General features: G+C 43.5%; 1 protein-coding gene across 3 annotated transcripts; it reads right to left on the bottom strand.

The window, feature by feature from the left end:
* Nucleotides 1-6,025: 6,025 nt before the first annotated feature.
* LOC132521666 (gamma-crystallin B-like) lies at nt 6,026-8,113 on the bottom strand. Of its 3 annotated transcripts, XM_060151324.1 has the most exons (4): nt 8,105-8,113; nt 7,759-8,007; nt 6,823-6,830; nt 6,026-6,284 (listed from the first exon to the last, which is right to left on the bottom strand). In XM_060151324.1, exons 1-4 carry the CDS (start codon nt 8,111-8,113, stop codon nt 6,026-6,028), a joined length of 525 nt encoding a protein of 174 aa, XP_060007307.1. The 3 variants fall into 3 exon arrangements, with proteins under 3 accessions (XP_060007307.1, XP_060007305.1, XP_060007306.1); XM_060151322.1 differs by lacking the exon at nt 6,823-6,830 and having other exon boundaries at nt 6,026-6,301; XM_060151323.1 differs by lacking the exon at nt 6,823-6,830 and having other exon boundaries at nt 6,026-6,301; nt 7,765-8,007.
* Between the last annotated feature and the right edge of the window lie 2,052 nt (nt 8,114-10,165).

Genomic DNA, 10,165 nt, shown 5'->3' with positions numbered 1-10,165 from the left:
TTCTTGACCAAACTTTGAAAAACACTACTCTGATTTATTCCTTCTTCTTTTCTTTTCCATTCTTTTCCTTGTGTGTGTGTGTGTGTGGGGTGTGTGTGTGTGTGTGTGTGTGTATGTGTGTGTGTGTAGCTGATTTACAGTGTTAGTTTCAGGTGTAGCGATTCAGTTATACATATATTTATATCTATTCTTTTTCAGATGCTTTTCCCATATGGGTTATTGAGTATAGTCCCCTGTGCTATATATGAGGTCCTTGTTGTTTACTATTTTATGTATAATAATGTGTATATGTTAATCCCAAACTCCTAATTTATCTCCCCGCCCCTCCGCCCTGCCATCCATCTTTACTTTTGTATTCTCACTAACTGGAAAAATGAACTGGCCCGTAAAGTTTACTCAATAAATGTCTGGGGGATATGAACGTTATTCCCTCGTCTGAAATTCATCGTTGTAATAGTCCACGGGACCTCTTTCAAAGGCTCAGCACAACAGGCCTACACACTCACATCAAAGTTCAGCATTTGCAACTTTCAATGTGTAGGATGACATAAGCACCCTGCATTTGATCTATTTAATGGGCATTTATAATAGGCGAGATGAGTAAGCAAAAGAGAGAAAACAGAACTGTGCTGTCCCCTAAGCCCTCTGCTCCTTCGTAATTCTAATTGTATGTCTCCTGAGATGCCAAGTTACTGTTACAACAGCAGTGTCCAATTCCAGAGTTTTGCTAGTGTCTGAGGTCCAATCAACTGTCCACCTTCCTACCCACATGCTTGCTTCCTAGTATTAATAATTAACGTAGCATTTGTATCATATACGTGCTTGGTTAAATGAGAAGAGGTCATTTGGTTGGCGGCCATGTAGACCAAACTCTCCCAAACAAGGAGACTGGGTGAGGACCCGGAGGTCACCATCATAGCACCAGCCTCTGGTTCTGTTTCTCGGCTTGTCTTTCTCGGCCATTCATTAACTGACGTGAAGACAGGAAGCAATCATTGACCCACCTCTGCTTAACTCCTATGGCATTCCTCTTGGAACAAATGAATTTTCATGTTAAAAATGTGAAATAAAATTCATATTTTATGGTAAAGCAAGAAAAATATCAACATAAAAATTCTTTTCTGCCCTTTGGCCTCCCCTCTCCCCCTCGCATTGTGTATCTGCATTATACATCAACCAGACCTCTCCCATCATCAAGAATGCCTGCTCGGGCTTCCCTGGTGGCGCAGTGGTTGGGAGTCCGCCTGCCGATGCAGAGGACACGGGTTCATGCCCCGGTCTGGGGGGATCCCACGTGCCGCGGAGCGGCTGGGCCCCTGAGCCATGGCCGCTGAGCCTGCGCGTCTGGAGCCTGTGCTCCGCAACGGGAGAAGCCACAACAGTGAGAGGCCCGCATACCGCAAAAAAAAAAAAAAAAAAGAATGCCTGCTCAACCATAAACAGCAACATTCTCCTAGCACCAAAAAGGCAACTCCTTAAAAGATAACATTCCCTCTTTTTGGTTTTCCATTTTAAATTTTTATTTATTTATTTATTTATTTATTTTTGGCTGTGTTGGGTCTTTCTTGCTGTGCGCAGGCTTTCTCTAGTTGTGGCGAGCGGTGTCTACTCTTTGTTACAGTGTGCGGGCTTCTCATCGCTGTGGCCTCTCTTGTTGTGGAGCACGGGCTCTAGGCGCACGGGCTTCAGTAGTTGTGGCTTGTGGGCTTCAGTAGTTGTGGCTCGAGGGCTCTAGAGCGTACGCTCATTAGTTGTAGCACACAGGCTTATTTACTCTGCGCTATGTGGGATCTTCCCGGACCAGGGCTCGAACCTGTGTCCCCTGCATTGGCAGGTGGATTCTTAACCACTGTGCCACTAGAGAAGTCCAACACTCCTTCTAGAGCTTGTAAAGGGTCACATGACCCACCACGATGGCGCTTAAATCTGGATTATGTAAACTGTCAATAATATGTCATTTAATGTGCATCCCTGTGTCTCAGAAAACTTATATATACACGGTGTCTTGACTTCTAACAGGCAGAACAGTTATCAGAGCTTCCTGAGGTGCTCTTCCCAGGTTATAATCCTCAAATTTGGCTCGAATAAAATTTTCCAATTCTTTCTTAAATTGACTGATTAATTTTTCGTCAACAAGAACAATACATCTCAGGACTTCCCTGGTGGTCCAATGGCTAAGACCCCATGCTCCCAATGTCGGGGGCCAGAGCTTGATCCGTTGTCGGGGAACTAGATCCCACATGCATGTTGCAACTAAGAGTTCGTATGCTGCTACAAAGAAGTCTGCATGCTGCAACAAACATCCCACGTGCTGTAACTAAGACCCCGCACAACCCAAAATAAATAAACAAAAATAAAATAAATATTTTAAGAAAACAGAACAAAAACAATACGCTTTCTTGTTCAAGCAACAGGTGGTTGTGATTGTCAGTTTTGTTTTAACAAACCCACAAAGAAGAAAATTTAAACTCCAAATGTCCAGAGGGAATGGAATAAGACACCTGCTTACATCAGGACCTACCCCTTGAAAATGGGGAAGGGAAACTGGAGAGGGAACCCAGGCGAGGAGAACATTTTGAGGGTGTAGCTCAATAGAGTGGGATCTTGAAACTTTTATGGAATAGCTAGCTGCTACTTCAGTTTCTGTGCTTGGTGGAACTTTTGTAAGGTTAGTCCAGAAGACACTGTGGATTCAAAGGGAGAAAAGAGGAAAAAAAGGGAAGAAAAAGCTTTAAAATCTGGACTTACAACAAGCTAGGATATATAGGAAATACTAGCGTGTGTAGGGCATGTAGGATGATACCAGGGTTATCTTGAATTGTTGGTTCATCTTCATGGGGAGAAGTTTAGTGGGATCCTGTAGGGTATCCCTTCTCTGCTTTCACCTCAGACACTCATCTCTTCAAGGTCCCAGTGTTTAGAGAGAGGATAGAGAGGAGGAGGAAGGGTAGATTAGGAGTTAGTTTGGGCATAATGTCTTCCCCCGGCAACTCCCCACTGTTGACCTTTTCTTTAAGTTGGGATTAGTGGGTGGATTGCATTCTCTTTGCCTGTGCCCCAGGAAGGGAAGCAACTTGCAAACTTGATCAATGAGATCCAGGGTCTCTAGTTTTATGTGCCTTCAGTTCAGGTGTTTCACATAATTTCCATGTCTGATGCCTGTGAGTTTATGCCTACTAGGCAAATAATGTAAAACTTGGCACTCCAAGAAGCTTTTGGCTTTCTCATTCATGTTTGCTGTATTATTATTGGCAAACAGAGGATGCTGGCTAATGTCTCCAGGAAGCCAACACTAGTTTTGGGAGTTTAAAGGTTAAAGAACTGAGATTTAGGAACAATTAATATCAAATAATACAAGAATCTATTTTCCAGGGAAGGAGCCTTTATAAAGAGCCTTACCACGTGCCCCAGTTTGCCTGGAACGGTCCTGCTTCATGCCTCTTGCTCCAGTGTAATCCTTAATAGAACACACTCACTCTCAAAAATGACTCAGGATAAGCAACACATTATATGCTTGTCCTGGTAATAAGCCACTTGGGTGGTGGATATGGAGCCCTTGATGTGTGAGATGGAAGGAGACTCTACAGAGAATGAACAAACATGTGGGTACATCTAAGGACAGAGAAGAGAGGAGCAAGGAAGGGAAAGACAGGCCACCCAGCAGCAGGTTGGAGCTTGCAGACTAGAGCAGGGTCATCCAATATTAAACTTGATATTGTTGTGCTATTGTGATCTAAACTTGCATCTCTCCCCTCACAACCTCTGTAACAAAGCTGGCTGCACACATTAATGCTTTATGTGAGAAATGGTTCAGGAGTTCAAGGAAAAGGCACTATGTCTCCACTTTGGGTCAGTGTGGATCCACTCAATGACAAGGCAGGAGTTCAGAGTGGAGAGTAACTGGGAAAAGCATAAACAACTCGTCTCCGCATAAACAACTCGTCTCCTCTCCAGAATTCCAAGAAACATTGGGTATATGTGTGTTGGAAGAAGTGGGTACTAAGTCTCCCACCTGCTGTGAGATGAGCTTTGAGCCATTTATTAGAATCTCAAAGGATAGGGTACTTCAGATGAATTTTGACCTGAAGCTGTCAGCTTCACTGGGGAACTTTACAAGAAACAGTCCTAAGAACCATATGTAATTATCGCAGGATGTTATTGAGGACGTTGTTTACTCAGTATCTTCTTTACTAGGACCCACAAGAAAATTTTCTTTTAGGTTTCAGTACTGGGAATGGTTAGGCTAGTCTTGAATAATTAATTTATTTGTCTTATAGACTCTGTCAGTCATGGAACTGATCATGTTTCCTTCTATTTCTTGGCTGCTGGATCCAAATCTGGTTCTAACTTCAGCCACCAAAGTGCCTTTATAGCACCCAGTTTGGGCTCAAACTTCACTCCTGGCTCCACCACTCTCTCTCTCTCTCTCTCTCTCTCTCGTTTTTCTTCTGACCCAATTTTTTCATTCACCTATTTTTAATTTCTTTAATTTATTATGTTGTAATTTTTTATTAGTGACCTTAATCTATGTTTATTTAAAAAAGAAAACAACTGAATCAAACAAGCAAACTTCTCCAGAAAACTTTAATGCCCTTTTTTTGATTTAGTATTATTTTTCTTTATTATTATTTTTATTTTGGCTGCATTGGGTCTTCATTGCTGCACACGGGCTTTCCCTAGTTGTGGCCACAGGGGCTACTTCTCATTGTGGTGCCCAGGATTCTCATTGTGGTGGCTTCTCTTGTTGCAGAGCACGTTCTCTAGGCGCATGGGCTTCAGTAGTTGCAGCACACAGGCTCAATAGTTGCATGATGCGAGCCCTAGAGCGTGCAAGTTTCAGTACTTGTGGCATGCGGGCTCTAGAGCTCAGGCTCAATAATTGTGGTGCACAGGTTTAGTTACTCCGTGGCACGTGTGATCTTCTCAGCCCAGGGATTGAACCTGTATCCCCTGCATTGGCAGGAGGATTCTTCACCACTGCACCACCAGGGAAGTCCCTTATTTTTCATATATGGTCACAGTACTTTACTCCTATTAAAATGATGGGAGGCAGGGACTTCCCTGACATTCTAGGAGTTAAGACACCATGCTGCCACTGCAGGGGGTGTGGTTTCGATCCTTGGTAGGGGAACTAAGGCCCACATGCAGCGTGGCCAGAAAAAAAAAAAAAAATGATAGGAGGCAGAGTTTTCCTATGTGCATATGGTTTTTGGTAAAAATCCTGCTATTAAAATGATGGGAGGCAGGGACTTCCCTGGCCATCCAGTCGTTAAGACTCCAGGCTTCCACTGTAGGGGGTGTGGGTTCGATCCCTTGAAGGGGAACTAAGGCCCGCATACAGCGTGGCCAGGAAAAAGAAAAAATGATAGGAGGCAGAGTTTTCCTATGTGCATATGGTTTTTGGTAAAAATCCTGAAAATTTTGTACAAAGCACATACAGCAAAGAGACAGTGAATTCTATTGGGAAATCTCATGGCGGTATGAGGTATTGGAAATGGGAGAAAGGGGATGGAGGCTGTTAGAAGGATAAGGAGTGCAGTAGGTGAGAGGACAGGTTCATTTATTTGGTTGTTTATGGAGCTAAAGTAAGAGTCTAGATGAGAATTGCTTTCCTTATCAATTAAGACTTGGACTATATAGGGAAGATGGTGGGGATAACCTGGAGGGGTAACTTGAGGTGTTTCAATAAGTACTTGTTTATTATTGTAACTGTTTATTTATGTAACTTGTTTATTATTGTAACTTGTAAGATTAACCACAAATGGGTTGAGCCCAGTTGAACTGAACTTTGAGCCCACATGGCCTAGCCTTTAAAAGAATGCTGGCAATAATATCCTCTACTTACTTCCCCTTATAAGAGGTTGTTCCCCATCTTGAAAGCATATGTTATCATGTCTGGTCAAGTGCCATTATTGCTTTTGAAGGCCTAATAGATTAAAAGAAAGACAGGACTCTGTTAGTGCCAGAAACACAAGCTAAATCTTTTATTAGATTCTAAAGGAGAAAAGTGGAGAATGAAAATACTTCAGTAAAAATCTGTCACCCGTCTTAGAGAACCAGCCTTGGCATTCATCGCCCCCCAGTCAAGATATCTCCTGTACTCCCCTGGCCTCAGGAGGTACTGCCTTCCCCTGTAGTTGGGCAGCTCGTAAAGGACCCAGGAGCCCTCCAGCACATTGAGGGAGTGGATCTCATTGAGGTGGAAGCGGTCCTGAAGAGAGAGACAATCGTCTGTGATCTCTGACATTTGTCCTCTGAAGTCATCTCTCTCATAGATTCTCATTCTGAAAGTGCCGGAGTGCTAGGGTGGCAGACAGAGAAGAAAAAGTAAGTGAACACAAACAGAGAGAAACTAAAGTTCCCTTAGTCCAAGTCTGCTTTCACCACAACCGTGTCGCAGAGTTAAGGAGCTTTCACCACAACCGTGTCGCAGAGTTAAGGAGCCTTCCTGGTCCCCAACGCCCACCCGTGAATCTCACGGTGGATGGGCTAAGCTAGGAACAGAACTTAGCAGCTCTTCAACTGCTATGCACCAGTCTCTGTCCTTGGGAATTTAGGTTTGTCTAAAATAAAATTGATCATTTTAGTGCTTCTTATTAGAGAACTTCCCTCTCAAAGGAGAAAAGTGAGCATCATTGGAAAGTGAAGCCTCATTTGATATATTACCCTTGTTATAAAGGAATCAACGTTTAGCTATTTTCTGTAGGACTAATGTTTTGGTTTTCATGCATACTATGGATTATTAAGCCCTTGCAAAAAAGTAAGATGACACATCTTCCCTACCTCCGTTTTCATAACTTCGTTTTCAGTTCAAATTTCCACCTATGTGACTCTTAAGCTTCCTTTCTGGCCTCCTACCCTTCACTTCCTCATTCCCTCAGCAGCAGGAATGGTCTTCTTGCAGCTCTGTTTGGATGACACCATATCTCATGCTCCCGCACTTCTACACATTCTTCTAAGAACTCTGCCATCACTCTCTAGGAAAGACTGAATCTCAAACTGTAGTTTTGGATGTGGCCTTTCCTCTAATTTCTACCTCTAGGTGTGCTAATAGGTACTGCCTACAAAATCAGAATAGAAGCCAGGGTGCCTGTCTTCTCTAGGAGGATAATCAATTAGAAAAGTAAGCCAAAGCAAGCAAAAGTATTTTTATCAATTAAACGGAACCAGATTGTATTTATAAGTTGTGATATATTGGATTTCTGCGTTGATATGGCTTGCAATGACCACTTTAAGAAATTATATGTTGGAGTGGGAGTTTAGGGTTAGCAGAGGCAAACTGTTATATATAGGATGGATAAACAACAAGGTCCTACTGTACAGACCAGAGAACCATATTCAGTGTCTGGTGAAAAACCATAATGGAAAAGAATATAAAAAAAACAATGTATGTATGACTGAATCACTTTGCTGTACAGCAGACATTAACAGAACATTGTAACTCAACTATACTTCAATACAAAAAAAGGAAATTATATCTCGAACAGATAACTTCAGTCTCTTCTATGTTCTGCTTTTTGTTAATGAGTCTTTTCATTTTTGATTCCATTTAAAACATGAAAAACTGGGAATATGTGATTTTAAAAAAAACACCAGATTTCATGAAGAATGGCTTGCTATCTGGGACACCCTTCTAGAATGGACTGCATGCACTGGGCTCACTCCCCCTTTCTGCTCTCCAGTTGGAACCGTTGGTTGAAGGATGACAGTTTTTAATGGCTTAGATTTCCAAAGAGAGGAAGGCAAAGACAGAGCCACACTCACAGTGGGGATGAGGCGGCAGGAGCGGACGGAGTCATTGAAGCCCATCCACTGCTGGTAGTCGGGGTAGTCGCCGCGCCGCAGGAAGTACTGGTGGCCCTGGTAGTTGGGGCGCTCATAGAGCATCCAGCAGCCGCTGTCCACCCGGATGGAGTTGCAGCGGCTGACGTAGGGCTGCAGGTTGGGGCAGTCGCTGCTGCACTCGTAGCAGCGGCCCTGGAAGCCCCGGTCCTCGTAGAAGGTGATCTGCAAAATGGAAGATGTGGAAGCATGAAGCGATTTGCAGCCCCGCTGAAGATGCCGCGACCCGGCAAAGGTTGAGCATCAGGTACCCAGCACTTACCTTTCCCATTCTGGAGAGAGGAAGCAGGAGGTGTTCGCTGGATGTTGTGTGCGACTAGGGGGAGGGCCGCTGTATAAATAGCAGCCCTGACTGCTGCCTCCGCAGGAAATCACACAAAAGGAGCCCATTTCGGTGAGTAAGGGGATTTGCAAGCTCTCCGCCCTCCCTCCCCCTGGTCACTGCGGTTAGCTGAATGTTTACTCTTATTCTTTCTGGTAGGTTCGGGTTGTTCTAATTCACAAAAGCTGTTGTTGCCACCAAAATGAAAAGTCTTTAACGTAGAAGGATGAGCGGAATTCTATCCCCATGCTTTTATTTTATAGCCTAGTCTGCTTAATTGACTCCTTAAAGGTAATTAAACTAAACCATGTGTTCTGCTCAGGGACTGGTGTTTAAAAACAAAACAGAACAAAAATACTTCTTGAAAACCAGAATTTAAATAATAAGAAATCTTAAGGAAGAGGGAATCAAGTAATCTGTGAAAATGCTTTGAAAAGCATAAAGCGTAATTCAAATTCAAGATTCTGTGATTGAAAGCAGATTGTTGTGGCCTTCCTTTCTCACATCTCCCTTGGAGCCTACATCCTTCCTTCTGCTGGCGGCTGCCCAGAGACTTGCTCGCTCTTTGGGGTCCCTGGCCTCCTTCAAATGTCCTAAGATCTATCTTTTCTCTTCACCCTGATAAACTCTTGTTCACTTGGTAAGGGTGATTTGAGTTAGTGTAAGGAGTAATGTAGAAACCCTCAAGGTACAACACCCTCTACTTCCTCAGACTTTTGAGATGCTAGACAGCACCAGACAACAGAGCATCTTGATACCAGGCCAGACAACAGGGTATCTTTTTTTTTTTTTTTTTTTTTTTTTTTGCGGTGTGCGGGCCTCTCACTGTTGTGGCCTCTCCCGTTGCAGAGCACAGGCTCCGGACGCGCAGGCTCAGTGGCCATGGCTCACGGGTCTAGCCGCTCCGCGGCATGTGGGATCTTCCCAGACCGGGGCACGAACCCGTGTCCCCTGCATCGGCAGGCGGACTCTCAACCACTGCGCCACCAGGGAAGCCCCAACAGGGTATCTTGATAGTATGGATTTCACAGTGTGATATGGGGACCTCTAAGGTCCCCAAGACACTTTCAAGGGGTTCATATGGTCAGAACAGTTTTCATAACAATACCAAGATGTTATTTGCCCTTTTCACTCTTATTCCTTCACAAGTGTACAGTGGAGTTTTTCCAGAGGCTATATGACATTAAAGAGATTTGGTAAAATGTAAAGCAATTCCAGTCTTTTCATTGTTTTTGCTTTGGAAAGTATGGTTATTATTCATAAAATATGTTATTTATGTTAACATGTAATAGGTTTACTAAGGCTCTTCCTATAAAAAGGGGAACCCACAGTTCCCCTTTGAGTAGGAGTGAGTAGGAGTCCCTCTATTGGAATAGAACCAACACAGTATCCAGCAGATACCCAGGCCCTGACATGACCCTCCATGGGACGATAAAGAATATAGGTGGCTACAGGCTGGCCCCAGTCTATTTCATAGCCTATGTCATGTGACATTGTAGAATTCATCCTGACCTCTTGCAAAACTGGTGGCAGCACTAACAGAGCCCTGAGGCAAACAATTATATTAACACATTTTAGGGATCAAATAAAATACTAGAAATAGAGCAGGCCGTCCCTCGGTATCCGTGGGATTGCTTCCAGAACTCCTGTGGATACCAAAATCTGCAGATGCTCAAGTCCCTTATACAAAATGGAGTAGTATTTGCATATAACCTACACAATCTTCCCATATACTTTAAATCATCTCTAGATTACTTATAATACCTACTACAATGTAAATGCTGTGTAAGTAGTTGTGAATACAGTGTAAATGATATGTAAATAGTTGCCACCCTCTAGGTGGTCACAAAGCACTGAGCTGATCTCCCTGTGCTATGCGGCTGCTTCCCACAAGCTATGTATTTTACATTTGGTAGTGTGTATATGTCCATGCCACTCTCTCACTTCGTCCCAGCTTACCCTTCCCCCTCCCCGTGTCCTCAAGTCATTCTCTATGTCTGC

The sequence above is a fragment of the Lagenorhynchus albirostris genome, chromosome 6 (assembly GCF_949774975.1).
Source record: "Lagenorhynchus albirostris chromosome 6, mLagAlb1.1, whole genome shotgun sequence".
In the NCBI taxonomy this organism is placed as follows: domain Eukaryota; kingdom Metazoa; phylum Chordata; class Mammalia; order Artiodactyla; family Delphinidae; genus Lagenorhynchus; species Lagenorhynchus albirostris.
The sequence above is the reverse complement of the archived record's forward strand: the minus strand, read 5'-3'. Positions and strand labels throughout refer to the sequence as shown.